Below are 20,900 nucleotides of genomic sequence, written 5' to 3'. Positions count from 1 at the left end.
ATTAGAATTTAGAAGACAAGGCAAATTTAGTGATACAGCAAAGATTGTTACAGGGTCGGTACTGAGACATTGCTTCCCTAAGCATGGACCTATATCTGGATTTAAAGGGAAATGCAGGCACGAGAGAAGGCTACAGATAAAAGAATGTTTGGAGAGAGTGAAGGATGTTGCAGAATTCGGGTGGTTTGAGATCACTGATGCTGGTTAGTGATCAAATAGGTTATCGGATGACATATGCCACATAGAAGTAAAGGGTTATGAGTCCTAAAGGAAAGAGAAAAAGGGAGGACTTTAGCGACTGGGCATTACATATGTCGATATGTTTATGGACACAGCTTTAAACTGACAGAGAAGATGCAGGGACAGGGTTCAGATGAAAGAAGCTTACCAAATCCAAAGAGAAAAAGTGAAGCATTGGAACATTATGGGAATGTGGTTGAAGTCAAGCAGAAAGGAAAAGGCCAGGGCACTGAAACTGCACGTCAGTGAATTGGCTTTTGACAGGGTATTGTGGGAAAGAACAATTTACGTTTGTTTGTAACAGACAAAGTTTTCACAATAAATGGTAGAAAGACAAAGGGATAAAGGAGATTTAGAGACCAGAAAGGCGGGGTTACATGATGAAGCATAACTATTCCTTGTTGAGACTCAGGTTGAATGGGACAGCAGGATGCGTAACAGTAATTGATACCAAATGCAGTAAGGAGAAAGGATTGGCCTCAGATCATGAAGTAGAGTCAGTATGAATGTAAATTCTGGGTAGCAATTGCAAAGCATACAAGCAACAAACCGCATAACACCATTGTACCGCTGAGACTGTATAAGGCTCTGGTCATAATATATTTCACAGTTTTGTAAGCAATTTTGAACTCTGCAACTAAGGAAAGATGTGCTGGCCTTAGAGAGTGTTCAAAGTACTTTCGAACAATGAGCCCGGGAATGAAACTGCTTTCATGTAAGGAATTGTAGAGGGCTCTGGGTCTGTACTCAAAATAGCTTGAATTTTGGTTGTGGAATGCTGAGAAGACTGGATGGAGAGAACTAGGCGAGGACAGTTTCACCAGTTGTACAGCCTGGAATGCAAGGGCAAAATGCCACATCGAATGGACAACTCTTTACATCTTAGACGAAGAGGGCAGTGTATCTGTGGAACACTTCACCATAAAATCCTGTATATAAGGACACATCATGTGTACTTAAGTGAGGTAGAGTAGGTGATTGACGAGCAAAGCGGTCGGGACTTGTATGGACGAGTCACCATCTTAAATCCTTGGTTTTGACGACTGGATACTGAAAGAGTTGCCTCTTGGTTTGTCGCAGAATATACTAATCAATCGCACGAGAAATATAGATAATTCCACCATTTCCATGAACGCAGACAGCAGGCAGTCAGTGAGTCCAAGATGCATATTGCCGCTCTGAAGACTATTTCTGTCAACGGAAAACAACTCTCCTACAATCAGAGATGTCTCACTTCGAACTATCCAGTGTTATCTTTCTGTTCCTAATTTTCCTCATTGTTTAAGAGCCAAAATGAAGTTTGAATGTCTGAGGTGCTCGAATTAAAGTAGTTTCAATGCATCATATCAATTCATGATCCACAAACAGTAGATGCATTGGCTCAGGCTGTGAAAGAAGGTCCTTTGTATGTGCCTGCCAAGTTGGTCAGTTCACCCCTCTATCTCCTCTGAATCCCCTTCCAAAAGTGTTTGTAAAGAATTAGAACATTGGTGTCTGGATGTTCCTTTTGTTTTTCCTTAACGTATTTCCATGTTTTCGCAATGTTTTCGCAAATTATCATTGGAAATCTCTGCGTTGGACCATGTCCAGATATTAGAAAATGTAGTTTGGCGGAGAGAATCTCCAGGCCAGAATTGTTTTCATTGAAGCAAAGTGTGTTAACTGTAGATCTCATGGGTTATTTATAATGATTGGGCGTGAGAGTTGATAGAACAAGAAGTTATAGAGTTATGCAACGTGGAAACAAGCACTTCAGTACAACCCATTCCGCAGGGCTGCTATCAGAGAGCTGTAATTGGAGGTGTTGAATGAAATAAGCGGTTCAAACAATGAACAGATAGAATGATGGAGAAACTCAGCAAATCTGGCAGCATCTGTGGAGTGACAAACAACAGCAAGTTTTTGAGTCCAATATGCTTCTTCTTCAAAACCCGAGTTTCCTCAACGTGAATAAATGAAATTTAGACAATCTGGGTGGAGTTTGCAGGCATTTCTTGTGATTAAGCTTTGTCTAACTGAACCAGAACTCAGTTAAAAACTGCAAAGAAAATAAATGCAGTCAGGAGAATTGAGTTGTGCTGGTAAACCTCAGTGTTTTGACTTATCCATACAGGTAAGTATTTGAGCACAACTAGAATACTGAGCAGGAGTTTATTAGTTTGAAGAAAAGAAAAACGGAAGAGATGACGAAAGGGAAGAAGACGCAAGAATGGAAAGAATGAAATCAGGAAGGGAGGAAGAACGGAAATTCAATTAACCAATACAGACTGCGCAATTTCGATAGGTATTTAAGCATATTGGTGAAGTGAAAAAAACGTGGCAGGATGTTCACAGCAGGACTGTAGAAAAGTATTTAAAACCTATGGTCAGAAAACTGCTCTGAGGGATATTGAAATTGGGCAGTTTAAAACCCAGAGCGACGGAGCGAACAATTTATTTTCTGATTTGCGTCAGTGACAGTAGGATATTTACATACTATCCCAGAAATTAGAATTATACTATGATCTCATATCTGAACAAATCATCAATAATGCATTAACATTGCTTCAGTGCAAATGTGTGGTCATCGAATTTTGTCCCATACATTTCTTAGTTGTTGCAACTACAATCCGCCGCTTACTGAATTCTGATTGAGAGTGGTCCATGATGCACTAAATCAATTGAGGGTGAACACTTTGTAGATGCTACATGGAAAGTTTATTTTTCACAGCTTTCTATGAGCAGAGCAAAAGGACCTTCTTGAACTCCTCACTGAACTTGTTCTGGGATACTGCATAGATGACTACGTTGTTGCAGGAGTTGAGTTTTTGAAACAAGTTCGTTGTCTCTTGCAGGACGTAGGTTAAGTCTTTGAAATTCTCATTGTTGAAGTATGCATCACCCTTAATACGCAAGTACAAGAAATGTCCAACTTCGGTGGCCCACAACAGCAGGAAACTGATTGAAATGGCAAAGAGCAGGACGATGGATGTTTTACGGTATTCCATCTCTGGATCACTGCCATTTTCAGCCCTGACAAGTTTCGTACGGAGTTTGCTGGCTGTGATGATGTGTTTTACGGTCAGGACATTGAGTAGCAGGATGAGGAGAAATGGGAGAAAGGGAGTTAAGACGTGATTCATCCAGTCATAGGCCTGCCAGATTGGTAACGTATAAAATATAGACTTTATACCACAGAACCAGGCGAACCCATCCAGGATGTAGAAGGGTCTGTAGATGATGTACAAAGGGAAATTTTTAACACAACTTAGGATGCAGATCATTCCTATGATGAGCAACGCCATTTTCTCGGTGCAGTATCTGATCTTCAGACTCTGCAAGCAAATGAACACAAAACGGTCGATGGTGAAGGCTGCAGTTAGCCAGACGGAGCCATCCCGGCTGCAGCGGACCAGAATTGTAGTCAGTCTGCATATGGGGGTGGTGGACAGAACACTGTCGCTAAAGTAAATGCGGCTGATTCGGTTGAGTATGCATCCGTTGACAATAACAAGGAAACCTGTCATCGCTATGGCCATCAAATAGTAGTTGATGCACCTGGAGAGTCCGCACCGCCCTCGGAACAGAATTGCAATTGCCACCAAGTTGGCTGTGATGGACAAAAAAGTTAAATAGTTTGTTGAAATACCAAGTATAAAGAATGGCATTACCTAGATCACAACAAGTGGACCGCAAGGAACACATACTGCCTCCACCTATCTGACACTGAAACCATTGTGATCCACGACAGTGGCACGTCCAGACGCGGGCTAACCAACGTTCATAGGTCATTGTGAGTAGAATAATCATAATTATCCACAACTGACATCTTAAACATTGGGTATTAGGCCTCTGCTAACTTACAACTTAACACCACAGTTGGCAATTTATTCTCTTCAGTAAATAATTTCATTGTTCACTTTCGTTTTGCTACTCGTGACCATTCAGTTTCCCATTATTATCTGAGATGTCAATTTTTCTCCAATTATACCCTCTTGTATAATTATGGTATTTAACATTCCAGATGTGACGTTAATGCCTCAATTATCGAAATTGAATTCCCTTCTTCAAAGCGCCCTTTCTCCCTGCTTCTGTATATCACTCCTCATATCCAAACTGAGAGTCATCAAGTCATAGAGATGTACAGCATGGAAACTGACCCTTCGGTCCAACCCGTCCATGCTGACTAGCTATCCACAATCTCGTAAAAACTTCCGGCACCCGGCCCATATCCCTCCAAACCATTCCTATTCATATGCTCATCCAAATGCCTTTTAAGTGTTGCTATTGTACCAGCCTCCGCCACTTCCTCTGACAGCTCATTCCATACATATACCGTCGTCTGTGTGAAAAAGCTGCCCCTTAGGTGTCGGTTATAACTTTCCCCTCTTACCCTAAACCTATGCCATCGACTTCAGGACTCCCCGAACACAGAGAAATTATTTTGTCCATTTATCCGATCCATGTCTCTCATAATTTTGCAAACTTGTATAAGGTCACCCCTCAGACTCTGACGTCCTGGCGAAAACAGTCCCAAACTCTTCAGTTTCTCCCTATAGCTCAGATCCTCGAACCCTGACAACATCCTTGTAAATATTTTCTGAACCCTTTCAAGTTAACCAACTTCTTAATCTTCTCCAGTTTCTCTTTGTGTAAACCCTGTTTACGAAACATCCTGTTCAATTCCACAACATTCATATTGTAGTATCTGCAAACTAAAGCAACTCCATGTGCAGATGTATGAGCAGGAGCTGAAAGAAATCCGTCAACTCGACAGTAAATAGATAGCTTACCGATGAATAACTATCACAACTTTGCAAGATGAATGCCAAATGCAAACAAAAAGCCGAAATCCTTAATGAAACAAAATAAATTTTATTTTTATTCACCTCTGCAAAAAGGATCAAATATTAATTAGTTACACTATTCAAGGAAGTTGATCCTTTGCAGCTTACATAATTAACTGCTCAATGAGATAGGATTGCAGACTTGTATTTAAATCCCGACACACAATTGTTGATTTCATTACATCCAACACAATGTGTAACCTGCAGAAATTTTTCGGCAAGAGATTCAGCCATTCCACCGCACCTTCCAACAACTTTATGGCTGATCTTCATAACCAGCATGAATGTATTAAGATCAGTGCAGGAAAATGCACTTTTCCCACCTGGCTAAACTGCCAGCACATATGTCATTAAATTTCTAGAATCTATTTTAGATTAAAGTTAAATTTAATTCTGAATAATACAACAGATTACTGTTCAGGAAATGCTATTCATGAATTCATATTTGCACAATCTATTAACAGCAATGTGTTATATAAATCATTGAATATAATCATGCGTTGTTCAATGATATAAGTTCAAATAATGCACTAAAACTCTCCTTAATGCCGCAAAACATGCACTAAGCTGCAATAACCAAAATGGCAATATACGTATCTGGTTTATATCCCTTATATTTCCAGAGGGATGAACCTTAGAAAAATGGGCAAAGGAAAAAATAGAACTTTAGTGAAGATTTCCAAATAACTAAGTACTTTCTTTGCAATTCATTTCTTACCTGGGATTCCAACAACGGCAACAATGGGATAGGTAATGGCATAGAAGAGCCCTTTCACTGGTCCATGCATGACCGTTCGGAAGTATTACACTTCTCGAAGCTGCGCTGTTTAATGTTGTCAAAAATTCAAAGTTCCCTTCATTTATTTTATCTGACAGTCTCCAGGGGAGCACTTAAACCGCATCAAGCTGTCAATTTTAGATCAATTAACAAACAAAAAAAAACATTGTTTTACATTTGAAGCATTGACAATGGAAGGGTTCTCATATATTTATTTCAGTGGCTCTCTTTCACCAATCTCACTCTGAGTATGCTCACCGAAGTGGCTGATAGCAGATAACGACGAGAGGCAGTAATTCGAATACAATCTCTTCTCATTATTTCAGCCAGGTTCCTCATGTTATCGGCACCTAAAAGGTCAGATTAAGTCGTGTATTTATTTGATTGCTGACGTTACCTTCTTGTTTAGATTTAATGTTAAACAGTTGGAAACAACTTGGTAAAGCAAGATGATTATTCATATGTAACAAAATGATATCACCACAGCATTGTATAGTGAGGGCAGCGTAGTGGTAATTATGAAATCCAGGAACCAATGCTGAGGCAAAAGCATGATAATGTTTGGAACGAGTACAGCTCAGAAGAAGAGGTTTGGACCATAAGGTACATGATGCGAATTAGTTCATTTGGCCCACTCAGTCTGCTTCGCCATTAGATCTTCCTGATATATTTCACAACCTGGTCATCCTGTTTTGTCCATTAAATGTTTGATCCCCAAACTAATTCGTCGCATTTATGTCTGTAACTGAGGTACACTTAGCCTGTGCAGCCTGCTGTGGAAATGTGTTCCACATATTCACTGACCAGAAGCAAAAGGTAAATGTTGTTCAGTCATTTCTTAAGTTTCTTCCCTTCACGCCGAGACTCTGCCAATGGGTCACTGTTCCTCCTAAGAGCGAATATGTTTTCTTCAAATCCACCCTCTTCAGACTTCTCAGCATTCTGTAAATTTCAATGAGCTTTCCCTTCACCCCACTAAATTTCTTGATGTACAAACTCAACCACTCCTCAAATGACAAACATTTCATTCTCGGGATCAATATTGTAATTGCCTTCTGAATCCACCCACCAAACAAAGACAGCATATCCTTCCCAAATTATAGAGAGCAAAATTGCTCATATGTTTCGAAATATAGTGTGACCAGAGCCTTATACAATCTGAGCAGTGTATTCCTGTTCTTGTAACCGAGCCCTTTGAGAAATGAATGTCAAAATAGTGTTTGCCTCCGTAACACAGACCTGAACTTGGTTGTTAAAGTAAGGTAATCGTGAAGTAGAACTCTTCAAGTCCATTTACACTTCACGTTTCCAAAGCCTATCCCAGTTGACAAAATCGTCTGAACATGTATTCCTTCTTGCAAAGTGCACAAGTCCATGTTTTCCTGCACTGTTTTACATCCATCAATTCTTTACCTATTATCCTAACCTGTCCAAGTGTACTTCAGCCTCCCCGCTTCCCCAAAATTTCCTGACATTCCAAGCATGAATGTGCAAACTGTAAACTAAGCAGCAATACTGTTGGTGGTGTTTTCAGATCATCAAGATGCAATTTGCAAAGTTGGAGTTCTGACACTGACACTGTGGAATTCCACTACTCACTGATAGCCATTTTGAACTGAGATCCATTTTCACCAGTCTCTGTCTTCTGCCATTCAGTCAATCCAGTTTTTTGTAAAATTCGCTTTTTTTTAATTTGACAGACTTCTGTGTGGTCCATTGACTCAAAATAAGTTTGTGAACACTGGCTCTCCTTTGTCTAATTTGGTTGCTATGACGTCAAATTTTTCCAACAGATTTATCAGGCATGATCTTCCCTTGACAAAGCCATTCTCTCTCAAACGCTATCTTACGACACAATTCCAAGTAATCTGCAAACTCACCTTTCACAACTGACTTTATAATCTTACAGGGGACGACGCCAGGCTAACCTAACACCAATTTCCCATCTTCTGCCTCACTTCCTTCCTGAACAGGGATGTAACGCCAGTCATTTTACTGGACACAGCCAGCTCCCGAACTCATTGTTTGCCAAAAGGTCAACAATAGTATCTCGAATATCTCGACAGGTATGTCTATCAGAATCTTGGATTGGATCACATCGGTCCAGGTGATTTATCGACATTCAGAACTTTCAGTTTCCCGAACACCTTCATCTTAGTGATGTTGACTGCACTCATCACTGTGCCCTGACTCTGGTTATTTTCTGGTATGCTGCCTTTCCACCATGGAGGCTGAAGACAAATACTGATTCACGTCCTTCCCCGTTTCTTGTTCATAATACTCCTCTTCTCGTGTCATTTTCCACCGGTCCAATGTCTACTCTAAACTTTCCCTTACCGAGGATATATGTCAAAAATAAAGATAATGAAATCTTCTTTCATATTACTCGATCGCTTACCCTTTTACTTCCTTTTGTTCTTTTTTTTCTTTTAAAATATATATTAGAGTGCCTCATGTGAGTTAATGTCACCGCCCCGCTCGTGAACTCTGGTGCAAAATCTTTCCATGCAAACTCTCAGTACATTGTGGACTGTAAATAGTTTGATAATCTGATTGACGTTCTATAATATGCATACGCAGTAGGCGTGCACGTTTTAAATTAAATGATTATGTTCCAGTGCAGATTCAATCAGGTGACATTGAGGATGATGGTATTTTGGAAATGTACAGGTTTGTCCAGGACGGAGTTGAAAAGAATTAAAACGATCTGAAAGCAAAGTATAAAAACCAAGGCAGGTATCGACCGACTTCATCCGGGAAGAAAGGTCCTCATGATTGGAGAATCTAGAACAGTGCATCGAATTTCAGAATATGCGGTCTGCCATTTGCCATTTCAGTGAAGAGTTAAGATGTTTTCAATCATTCTGAACTTTTCTAACACATCAGGCTTTCATATTCAGTTCGCTGGTATCTTTAAAAACGTAACCCATACATGCATTTTCTGAAAAACCACACAACAAAATTCAGCAAGATGTTTGGAACGAATGTTGAATTATTGCGTTGATATGCAAGATCAAGCATGGTCATAATGAATGGCTGAGCATGCTCGCCGTGTCTGTGGACTATTGCAGCGTCCTGTTTCCATGTTTCTTTGCTCAAACATAACTCATTAGTGTCTTCCGACATCACTTTCTGAAATATTAGCATTTCAAATGTCAATGATAGTACACCCATGGAAGCACCAGCACTCGCAAATTCGACGACACGTTTCTTCTGCGATGGAACTGCATCACCAATCCTTCACTCAAACTTCTCAAAACCCCTTCCAAGCAATCTCGTTTGTGCTCATACATAGGAATGACAGTTGTGATCGATAAAAGTGAGCTTAGAAACCTCTTCTTCTGATGCAGATATTGAAAAAAAATGTTGATGGACCCCACATGTTGTGAATAATAAACAAAAAGAAGGCTGGTTTTCAGAATGTATTTGGCCGTAGAATGTTGCAAATTTTCGGCCGTGATTCTACTTAAAGGATTAACAGGAGAGAAGGTGAAATGTCCTGCTGAGGTTCTATTGCGTATGTTCCGTTTGTAACTTATTCTACGCCTGGGAAAGAATGTAATGACGTTTAATTTGATTTGATGAGGTGAACCAGGCGGGTCCATATTCCCCAGAAAAATAAGGAATAACGAGCCAATATCAAAACATTTTTAAATTGTGCGTTGGATGATTGAGGCATGATCCTGCTGCCCCTTTACCAAAGTCAATTTTATCTTTCCTTTTTTTCTCAAGAGAGTTCGTAAAGGTTGAGGTGCCAATATATGCAAATCTATAATGGCAGAAGAGTAGGCAGTTCTCCCAGTTCACATTTTTGTCCAGTTTGGTTGAGTTCTGGCAGAGAAGCTGCTGCAACGCATTGAAAGAAGGTTCCATGCATCAGCAGATGATTTTTTGCTAAATGTTCTCCAAAAGGCTTCGACTAATTGTAAGGAATTGTGCTCAATTCATCTTTTATCAAAATGTATATTTATATTGCGAAAATTGGTAAAGATCGTTGTCAAAGTTCATCCATCGAGTCTGCTGGGTTTTCTATTAGTTAGGTTATTCTTTTTTCGTGTTTTGGCTGTAGATTTTAAATAAATTCTCTTTTGCTTGGAGCCGAGTTTTCTGCTCAACTGTTGCAAAAAAGAAATGGAACAATCACTTCACATCTGTGTTTGAAACGAAAATCAACTTGCAAGAAAGTGAGTACAGTAGATGGAGATCGGCGTCGAAATGTGTTTTGCTGGAAAAGCATAACCGACCAGACAACTTCAGAGGACCACGAGAATCGATATTGTGGCCATGAGCCCGTCCTTCCTGATGAATGGCACTTTTTAAGAGGTCTTGTGCCCGAATTGTCGATTGTTCTGTTTCTCCGATGTAGATCCTGATTGGCTATGCTTTTCCAGTTTCACATATTTCGTGAAAAAAAACTTAAAATACAGAACATAGAGCATATAACAGCAGAGTACAGCAAAGGCCCTTCACCCCACGGTATTGTGCCCCACATTTAATTTCATCTAAGGTCAAGCTTACTGCACACCCCTCAATTTATGTGCTTGTTCAGCAGTCGATTCAATGTTCCTCGTGTCTCTGACTGTACTACGATTGCTGGCAACGCATTCCACCAACCCATCATTCTCTGCGGAAAGAACCTACCTCTGACATCTCCCTTATACCTTCCTCAATTAATTTAAATTTATGACCCCTCGTGACAGGCAGTTCAGCACTGGAGAAAAACCTCTGTCTCTCTCCTCTATCTATCCCTTCCACTGCTTGTACAATTCAATCAAGTCACCTCTCTTCTTTCTTCGCTGCAGTGTTTAAAGCCCGAGCTCACTCATTGACAATTCGTTCGACGAGCCGTACAAACCAAGCAACATCCTCGTAAATTTCCTCTTCACCCTCTCTAAATCATCTAAATCTTTCCTATAATGAGGCGATCAGAACTGGGCACAATATTCCAAGAGTGGTCTGACCAGATTATACAGAGCTGCAGCAAAACCTCGCGGCTATTATACTCAATCACCCTGCTAATGAAAGGGAAATAAATGTCTTCTTACCAACTCCATCAACTTGAATGAAACGTTTGAGGGATCTAAGGACATGGACCCCAATTTACGGCTGTTCCTGCGCACTGCCAAGAATTCTGCCTTTAACGCTGTATTCAAAATTCAAATTCGACCTTCCTCAATGAATCACTTGACATCAATACAGACTGAATTTCAACTGCCGCTACTCACCCCAACTCTGTGTCGTATCCATGTCATTTTGTAGCCTGGAAAAACCCTCATCAATATCTCTAATTCCACTGACCTTTGTGTCATCGGCAGCACAAGAAGAGATCCCAGCAGGAGTCCACTGGTCACCGGCCTGCACGTGGAATACTTTCCAACCACTACCACAACCAGAGACCTACCAAGACACACTTTCACTTCTTTATTCAAATCATTGATGAAAACAACAAAGAGCAGAATCCCAAGAACAGACCCCACCAGGACACAAGTGGTCACCGACCTGCAGGTGGAATACTTTCCATCCACTGCCACTCACAGACTTTTTTTCAGATTGTCACTTCAGTATACAGGCAGCCACATTTCCCTATACCCCATAACATCTTACTTTCTGAATGATAATTAGGCTCTGGGCTATCTTCGTACATTTTTGGACATCTCTGGCCATAAAGTTTTGCGGGCTGTTTGATTGGCCTATTGGATAATTCCAATTCGGGTTTAGTGTTGTTGGACTGAAAGGCGGTGATTGAATGGTGTTGGGTGTTTTGTTTGGGTGTGGAATAAAGTTGATATAAACAGTGCTTGGTGTACTAATGGCTCTTTCTTCAACAAGTAGTTTTCTGTGGGGAAGAAGTGATTTTGAATCGTCCTGCAAGATGTGAACAAGGTAAAGCTGCTTGATTTGGTAAAGAGGCTGCAGTTGATGTTGTCTTCATCCTGAGGGCCACACTCTCTCAGAACTGCAAAGGATCTCTGCTGTTTTACGTCAACAGAAGAATTCTTACCCGCACGGTTTTATCTACAACATGACAGACATCAAAAACTGAAAGTACAATAATTTTTCATGTAAACGCCATGATATTCGGGACTCATCGATCTTTTCAGAAGCTTTCCACAGCCTCCAGAAATGCTTGACCTCCATCAGCCATCTGTCCCCTTCAGCCACCAACTTGGTGACGAACTATCACGTCACTTCAGTCCCCGCTGAACGACAGCCCACAGCGACGGCTGAACATGCCACTTCCGCGACCATTCGTCAGACACCCACTGTCGCCACCACTACAACATCACAAGCTGCCACAACTGTTGCAAGATCCACCGCCGCTGAAATCAAAGTGAGACCGACCCAGAACATTACCTCTGTATCCGTTGTTGCTGCGCCTGCAGTCTCTTCCGAACCACTAACATAACTACAAAATGAATTCTGCCACTTCTGCCTCCATAGCTGCCGGGGTCACAAGCATTTCTGTCCCTACAGATGCCACTCACCTGAACACAGCCAATAACAAGCCATCTGCTGATCCCAAAGTCACAACTTCTGCGCTTGACACCATGGCTGAGCCGCACTTCTGCAATAAACACCAAACTGGTGCCTCGATTACCACACCCACTCCAGTTACAGTCTCTACACCCACTCCCAGTTCCAGTCCTACAACTGGTCCTAGATCCCAGTCCTGCTGTATTTTCAACTTTGCCCCAAGACCTCCCCCTTACTGAGGGCGAACGATCATTCCTCAGCAAAGACCATACTTTCATCCACATCTAGTTCCATATCCCTAAATTATTAGTGCATTGCGACATCAAGCAGTTCTTCTGCCGTCCTTGTCTCGATGCTTACGTTTTCAAATAAAACTCCCGACCACCTTTCAAGGACTCCTTCTTTCACCTCCAACATACCCATCCACCTCGATACTCTATGCTGGTCTTTTCGCTGCCCTCAGTTTCTTTGTTTCCAACTTCCGTTGGGACACTAACTGCCTCAATCTGTCCACCCACCTCAATAACTCCAACCTCTCTTCCTCACAATGTCCACCCCTCCACTCACTCAGCTCCAGCTCCAATCTCACCATAAAACCGACGAACAAGGGGGCACAGTGACAGTTTGGTGCACTAATCTCGACACAGCTGAAGCCAGGTGCCAAATCTAAAACAACTCTTCCTGCTGCTCCCTCGGCCCCGACCTCACCTGCAGTCAACAATCCATCATCTTCCAGACCGTACACAACCTCATCACATCAGGGCATCTCCCATGCACAGGTTCCAATCTCATAGTTCAGAAACACGGCACTACCGGATTCTACCTTCGACCTAAGTTCCATAAGTGGCACTGCCCAAGCTGATCCATCATTTCGGCCTGCTCCTACCCCACGGAACTCGTCGCCATATATTCCACTCCATTGATGACTGTATTGGCGCCACCTCATGTTGCAACAATGTGGTTGAACAGTTCATCAAATTCGCCAACACAATTGACCCCGACCTTAAGTTCACCCAGATCATCTCAGACACCTCATTCTCCTTTCTGGACCTCACCAATTCTATCAAGGGTGACTGACGCAATACTGCCATCTGGTGTGCAGAGAGGGGGCTGGTGTGTAAGGGTTTGGGGGCTGGTCGGGGAGCAGTGGTAGACAGAGTTCGGTGGGTTTTAGGGATGGAGGTGGTGTTGCACGGGGTTGGGGGTTTGCGGGCGGAGACGATGTTGCACGGGGTTGGGGCGGGGGTGGGGCCTCACACGCTGTGTGGTGCTGGCAGACCCTGGAACGGGAAGCGGTCTTGAATAACTCCGAGCCCCAGAGGAAAGGTAATTATTCGATTAACCGAATTAGTGATTATCTGAACGAAATAGTGCCAGCCCATTATGTTCAGATAATCAAGGTTACCCTGTTTTCCAGTCAGCACTTCTCGAGAGATATGTCATAGCATCTCTGAACTGGTTCGGGGTTTTATAGCTAGTCATGTGGATTAACACAGTTACTGGATTTTCCATTGACCCTGGTTTCCCCTTCATAACAATGGTCTCATCTGAATATTCACAGCAAACCTGGTGATAATCATAATTCTATCTTGAGGACGATGTGGTCTCTCTCTGTTCATCACCTATTATTTCTTGGCGATGGCAGTAACCGATTTCCTCGTCATCATCACTGCTGTCAGCCTTAATCAGATTGGAGATATCTACTTCAGGTACAGTCTCCTGTCAACCACTCCCGTGTGCAAGCTCAGCATTGTGGTGGTATGTGTGACACAAGATGGTTCCGTGTGGATGACAGTGGCCTTCACTTTCAACCGTTTTGTGGCCATCTCCTGTCACTGACTTAAGTCCAAATACTGCACTGAGAAAACTGCATTGCTGGTCATAGCCATTGTCTGCAACTTGAGCTTTTCAAGAATATCCCATTCTACTTCACCGAAAAATTCTTGTACATTTTTGATGGAATGTAATGGCTCTGTGAGATCAAGTCAACCTATTACAATTCCCCAGTTTGGACGGCCTACGACTGGTTGGATTACATCTTGACGCCCTTTGTTCCATTCCTCCGAATTCTGCTGTTCAATGCTCTCACTGCCAGACACATCCTAATAGCCAGCAGAGCTCGCAAGAGGCTCCGTGATACTGAGACAAATGGAGAGCAGGAAATAATCAACCGCAAGAAGTCATTTATCCTGCTATTTGCCAAATCACTCAGCTTCCTCCTCCTGTGGGTAAACCTATGTGGCTCATTTTCTCTATGTTTGGATTCCTGGTGAGGCGTTTTTCATCGGCCTGGATTTCAATGACCCAGACTGCATTCTTCAAAGACGACCGAAATGCTCCACTTTCTCAGTTCCTGCAACAACGTATTCATCTACGCTGTCGCCCAGAGCAAGTTCTGTGAGGATGTCATGAAGGTGTTGATGTACACTCACTACCCTCAACTGTTTCATTAAATGTTGTAAGCTGTCAAGCTACCTCATGTACCTTATTCTACTGCATAAGTGTGGATCACTTTGTGGAACATTCCCGGCCAAACCAGAAAATATTACTGAAATTCCGACATTGTGCTTGGATCACACAGAAGATTTCATGTCAATACTTAAATGACGTGATTGAGGACAACAAGGAAACGTTTTAACATTTACTTTGTGCTATTAAACGTGGTGTTTGAATGAATGCTCGATTGAACACTGAAAGGCAACTTTCGAACGTGTATTTAACAAAATAATGGAACACAGTAGTATTGCAAAATAACCTAGAGTATGTATTGATCTAGTACACTTTCAGAGACCCAGTTAAACTGTCATAACTGTTCATCCTTCCGCTATGATCTATAGTAACAGGAATCTAACCTGTGCCTTACAATGTCTGAAGCACTTTTCCATGAAATATTGTATGCAATATTAGAAATGCAGTCCCGAAACTGCTCTGGGTCGCTAATGAACATTTATAATATAACATTTATAATTTATAGAATAGAACATCCTTTATTTTGACGTTGTACTCAATATAAAGTCGAGTCAAATGTTTGTACCATTGCCATACATCGGCATCATTCACATTATCTTAGAATAAAATAAGTAAAAGTAACTTAAAGGCAATCCAATTTTTCTACTTCATCACTGCAGCATGCCACTGTCAAATTCCCACTCCAGGCTTCACAGCCCAGCCTATGCCGCCAGCAGTAGTCCACTTCCTGGACAAACGAGAATCCTGCTGTAGGTTTCACAGACCTTCGGGCCAACTTTCAGACTGCAATGCGCCTCAATATTCCGTTGGCTCCTTGGAGCCCTTCGAAGGAATCTATTCATTTAGAGCTGTCTTTATCAGATAGTTTTGATTTCAAAAGATGTCGAAGAAGAAAAAAGAAAGAGAAAAAGATGTGGACAAAGAGGGCAAAGCCTGGCACTGGAGTAAATATGCTGCCTTCTCCACCGCTGTCAGCGTTACTATTATAGAATTAGAATTTTCCTTTATTGTCATATATAATCAATGAACATAGTGAAAAGTTTGCATATAGACACATCCAGTGTCGTATCTAGGTGCAGCTTATTGAGTAAAACATCTTAAAGAATAGAGAAACAAAATGTGCAGCATTGAAGAAATTAAAGTTCAGAACAGCAGATCACACAGGAACCTACCTTCTCGTTCACACTGGATCCTGGCTCCAAACTGTGACGGTCTTCACTCTGAGGATCATTAGGGTGAGAGATCCCTTTAGACCGACAAGTTAGGCCGAAGCTATCACAGCTGGAGGACGGTAATCTAAGATGCCTATGGGTGCGCACGTCATGCCAAGTGTTTGCCATGCTACGCCAGGAGGCGTGGAAAGCTGTAATGTTGCCGTAGCCCATTGAGAGGCAGCTGCACTAGTTTGGGAGAAATTGCCAGAGGCTGAGAGTGATCACGGGGGCGTGGGAGTCATCAGCAGAAGCGGGAGCAATCACCAGATGGTGTGAAAGCATTACACTTTTTATTGCTAGAAATGGCGCCTGACGGCGTGAATCATAAATCGGCAGAGGCGAGGCACCGTCTCACTGGAGGTTGTGAACGTATGCTGGAAAGCAGCGAATTGTCTTTCAGTGTCGGATGAGAATCATAGCCAAATAGCAGGACATCGTTGTTAACTGGAGCCTGAGAATTCTCCCCGGAGTCAGGACGTGACTCTCAACAGGAGCAAGAAATCATTGGCAGAGTGTCAGGATTTATCGCTGGAGGGCGAGACATAATCGCTCTCCCGAGACCGGGAATCATCACTGGAGGCGAAGAGTTGAGAGAAGATATAGGAAAAAAGACATTAAGAAGAAGGAAACAGAAGAGTCAGAAGAAATGAGAGTAAACCGTTTGACGTGGTGTATATGGATTTCAGCAAGGCATTCGATAAGGTTCCCCACAGAAGGCCATTGTTCAAAATGAGAAGGAATGGGATTGTGGGACGTATAACAGTTTGTATCAGTAGTTGGCTTGCTGAAAGAAGGCAGAGTGTGGTGCTTGATGGGAAATGGTCATCCTGGATCCAGTTACTAGTGGTGTACCGCAAGGGTTGGTGTTGTGTCCGCGGGTATTCGTCATTTTTATGAACGACCTGGATGAGGGCGTAGAATGGTGAGTTAGTAGATTTGCAGACGACACTAAGGTCAGTGGAGTTGTGGATAGTGACGAAGGATGTTGTAGGATACAGAGAGACATAGATAAGCTGCAGGGCTGGGCATTGAGGTGGCAAATGGAGTATAATGCGGGTAACTGTGAGGTGATTCACTTTCGTCAGAGTAACTGGAATGAAAAATACTGGGTTAATGGTAAGATTCTTGGCAGTGTAGATGAGCAGGGAGATCTTGGTGTCCAGGTGCACAGATGCTTGATGGTTGCCACTCAGGGTGACAGGGTTGTTAAGAAGGCATACAGTGCTTTAGCTTTTATTAATAGAGAGATCGAGTTCCAGAACCAGGAAGTTATGCAAAAGCTGTCCAAAACTCTGGTGTTGCCACACTTGGAGTATTGTGTACAGTTCTGGTCACCATATTATAAGAAGGATGTAGAAGCTTTGGAAAGGGTGCATAGGAGATTTTAGATTAGATTACTTCCAGTGTGGAAGCAGGCCCTTCGGCCCAACAAGGTCCCCACCGACGCGCCACCCACCCATTTCCCTCTTTAGTTAACGCACCCGCAATTTAGCATGGCTAATTCACCTGACCTGCACATGTTTGGACTGTGGTAGGAAACCCACGCAGACGCGGGGAGAATGTGCATACTCCAGACAGTCAGTCGCCTGAGTCGGGAAATGAACCCGGGTTTCTGGTAGTGTGAGGCAGCAGTGCTAACCACTGTACCACCAACACTAGGATTGACGAAGACATACTCGGATGTTGCGTGTTATGGGGGGGAAGGCCTTACCATGTCAGGCTGTTTTCGTTGGAAAGAAGAGGTTGAGAGTTGACCAAACAGACGCATATAAAATAATCAGAGGGTTAGATAGGGTGGACAGGGCGAGTATTGATCCAAGTATGGTGACAGCAAGCATGACGGGGCATACTTTAAACTGAGGGGTGATAGGTATAGGACAGATGTCAGAGGTAGTTTCTTTATCCAGAGAGTAGTAAGGGTATGGAATTCTTTGCCTGCAATGGAAGTAGATTCACCAACTTTAAGTATATTTAAGTCGTCATTGGACAAGCATTCGAACGTACATGGAATAGTGTAGGTTAGATTGGCTTCAGATTGGTATGATTGGTCGGTGCAACATCGAGGGCCGATGGGCCTGTATTGCGCTACAATTTTCTATGTTCTATGTTCTATGAAATGAAGAAGAACTAGCGGAGCAGACGAGCTCTGGCTGCACTGTTCCATTCTGCCACCATCTGACAATTTGTTGACATGTTGTGGCTACCTGTAGACAATCCAAAGTAGATTAACAAAGTCATGATCTCACTTCGAATTGACAATAATTTGAGTTGGTTCAGTTTGATAGACACAACAGAATTTTCTTGTGTAGTCAAAGAAGAAGGAATAATGATCAATAGTTGTGTTTAGTGTCCAAGGATAAATATGGAACAAAATTTCGTTCGTTTACAGCAAATGGACGTCGCTGGCCAAGCGTAGCAATAATCGCCAATTTTTTGACAACAGGGCAGTTAAGACACGATCACGTTGCTATACGTATGCAATCACTAGGCAGTTAAAATGGTTGATATCATTCCCTGGAGACATCACTGAACCACGTGAGATTGTACGCCAATTTTCAGTATGTACATGGTCAGTGTTCGGTCAGCTTTTATTCCGAGTTTTGTTCCCTTCTATTTTCATTAGCTTTCACTGTGATATTCCAAATCAGACCATTGACTTGTGGTTCTGAATAATACAGAATCAAGTGACATTCCACTGCTGCCTTTTCCTTATTCACCAGGAAGAATTCCCTTGTGTTTTTCCAAATAACATCATAAATACGTTTCTGCAGACATGATTTTGTTTTTAAAAAAATCGGGAAATGTGGGTGGGACACATCGTTTCTCCCAGAATGTTGGAAAAGAAAGAATAGGAGCTGAATACATCGCCCATCCACTGAATTTCCTGTTGATAAAGTGTTGTTGCTCTGTTACCTCTTTGCTCGCTAACCTACACTGACAGCAGCTCAAGCAATGTACTTATTTTATAATTATCACCCTTGATTTGATTTCCTCTCTGAGCTCAATCCTTTATATTTCCGTAATGTCTTGGATATTCAAGGCTTCTGAACTCCAAACAATTCGCTCTCATGTGGATTTACTGTTCAAAAATGATCTGGAGGAAGTATTCGGTGGTCTGATGAGCAAATTTGCAGAAGAAACAGATAGTGAAGGGCACTATCAGAGAATGCATGCATTATTTTATAGATGGACTGGTGTTTTGGGCAGAAATATGTCAGATGGAGGTCAGCAATGTCTAATACCATGAGATACATTTTGGAAGATCCGGTTCAAGGGCGAACGCTACAGAAAAAGGAAAAGGCCTGGAGAACATTGATGTACAGAGTGATCTGGGTGGTCAGGTCCATTGCATCCAGAAGGGGTTAACGTCAGTAGAGAGGGGCGTCAGGGCAGTGTAGAACATGCTTTTCTTCATCGGGCTGGGTACTGAGTACAAGAGTTACCAGATCAAGTTCCAGTTGTGTCGGACTTTGTTTCGGCCAGCATTTGGAATACTGTGTACATTACCAAATGGATTTAGATGCTCTGGAATGCGTATAGTGGAGGGTCACAAGGATGCTTCCTTGTACAGAGGGCGCTAGCTATGAAGAGAAGTTGAATAGATTTTAGTTTTTTTGATTACAAAAACGGAGGTAGTGGAGGGGTGCTGTTTATGGTCGACAATATTGTGGGAATAAAGGACAGGATGAATAGCAAGATTCATTTTTCCTGTAGTGGGGGAATCATTAACTCGGGGACACGATTGAAAGCTGTGAGGGGAAAAGTTTGAATTCGATATGTGTGGAAAGATGTTCGTGCAGAGGGTGCTGGGTGTTTTGAAAGTGTTGACAGTGGAGGTTGTACAGGCGGCCACGATATCATCATTTAAGATTTAACGAGACAGATACATGAATGGGCAGGGATCAGAAGGATGCAGATCCTGACAAAATAGGCAGTAGCTTAAAGTAGAGGATCTGGATCAGTGAAGGCATGGAGAACCAAAGGGTCTGTTCCTGTGCATTATATTCTTTGTTCTTCGTTCTCCACTTTCGCGAACTGTACTGCAATAACACACAAGGCTGTGATATTCAGAAAGTAGGGATGCAAGAAAATCAGTTCACTGTTGTAATATAGATCTAAACATAGATTTTATGAATTAGTCTGAAAACGTCTTGCAGGTGGCGTATTATGTTAATAAATGCGAAGCTATCCATATTAGTAGGAACAGCAGTAACACGTGCGAATATTTGAAAATAAAATCAGCATGCTGCTGTGCAGAAGGAACGGGGTGCCCTTGAGCATGAATCAGAGAATGCTGGTCTGCAGGTGCAATAAGTGACGAAGGAAGAAAATGTATTTATGTCCTTCATTGCTTAAGAGACTGACTTTAAAAAGAGTGAGGTTATGTGACAGCTAAAAAGTGAGCTACTGAGCCCCCACATGCGGTACCATATCCAGTTTTAGTCTCCTCCATTGATAAATGATAAAGCAGCACTAGAGGGTTTGAAGAGGAGGTTGTTAAGTTGATTCTGGAGTTGAGGGCTTTGGCTTCTGTGGAAATACAGATGAGGCAGTGATTGTAGTCATTGGACTTTAAAAGAATGAAATAGGATCTTATAGAAACATAAATCTTGTCTAATCCATTCAAAATTTTATATCTTATCGAATCCACTCATAAAGTTCTAAGTAAAATGATTTTCTCACTGGCAGATGAAACTAAGACAAGCGGACATAGCCTCAGAGTTCGAGGATGTCAATCCATTACTGAACTGAGAAGGAATTTTGACACTAACAGAGCTGTGAAACTGTGGAATTCCATGCCAAATGCAATAGCTGAAGCTTCCTCACTGAATGTTCTTACAGCTAATATAGATACATTTTGAAACAGCAAAGGAATTAAGGTTTACAGCAAGAGAGCTG

At 42.1% G+C, this 20,900-nt stretch overlaps 1 protein-coding gene across 1 annotated transcript in view; it reads right to left on the bottom strand.

The window, feature by feature from the left end:
• Window positions 1-2,954: 2,954 nt before the first annotated feature.
• The window catches only part of LOC140459812 (galanin receptor 2a-like), an 81,821-nt gene continuing 63,875 nt past the window's right edge, over window positions 2,955-20,900 (bottom strand). The window contains exon 3 of the mRNA XM_072554345.1: window positions 2,955-3,829. Within this exon, the coding sequence (XP_072410446.1) occupies window positions 2,955-3,829 (875 nt within the window). The remainder of the gene's footprint in view (window positions 3,830-20,900) is intronic.

This window comes from Chiloscyllium punctatum, chromosome 35 (assembly GCF_047496795.1).
Source record: "Chiloscyllium punctatum isolate Juve2018m chromosome 35, sChiPun1.3, whole genome shotgun sequence".
Taxonomy (NCBI): Eukaryota; Metazoa; Chordata; class Chondrichthyes; order Orectolobiformes; family Hemiscylliidae; genus Chiloscyllium; species Chiloscyllium punctatum.
This window is presented reverse-complemented; position numbering and strand designations above follow the sequence as displayed.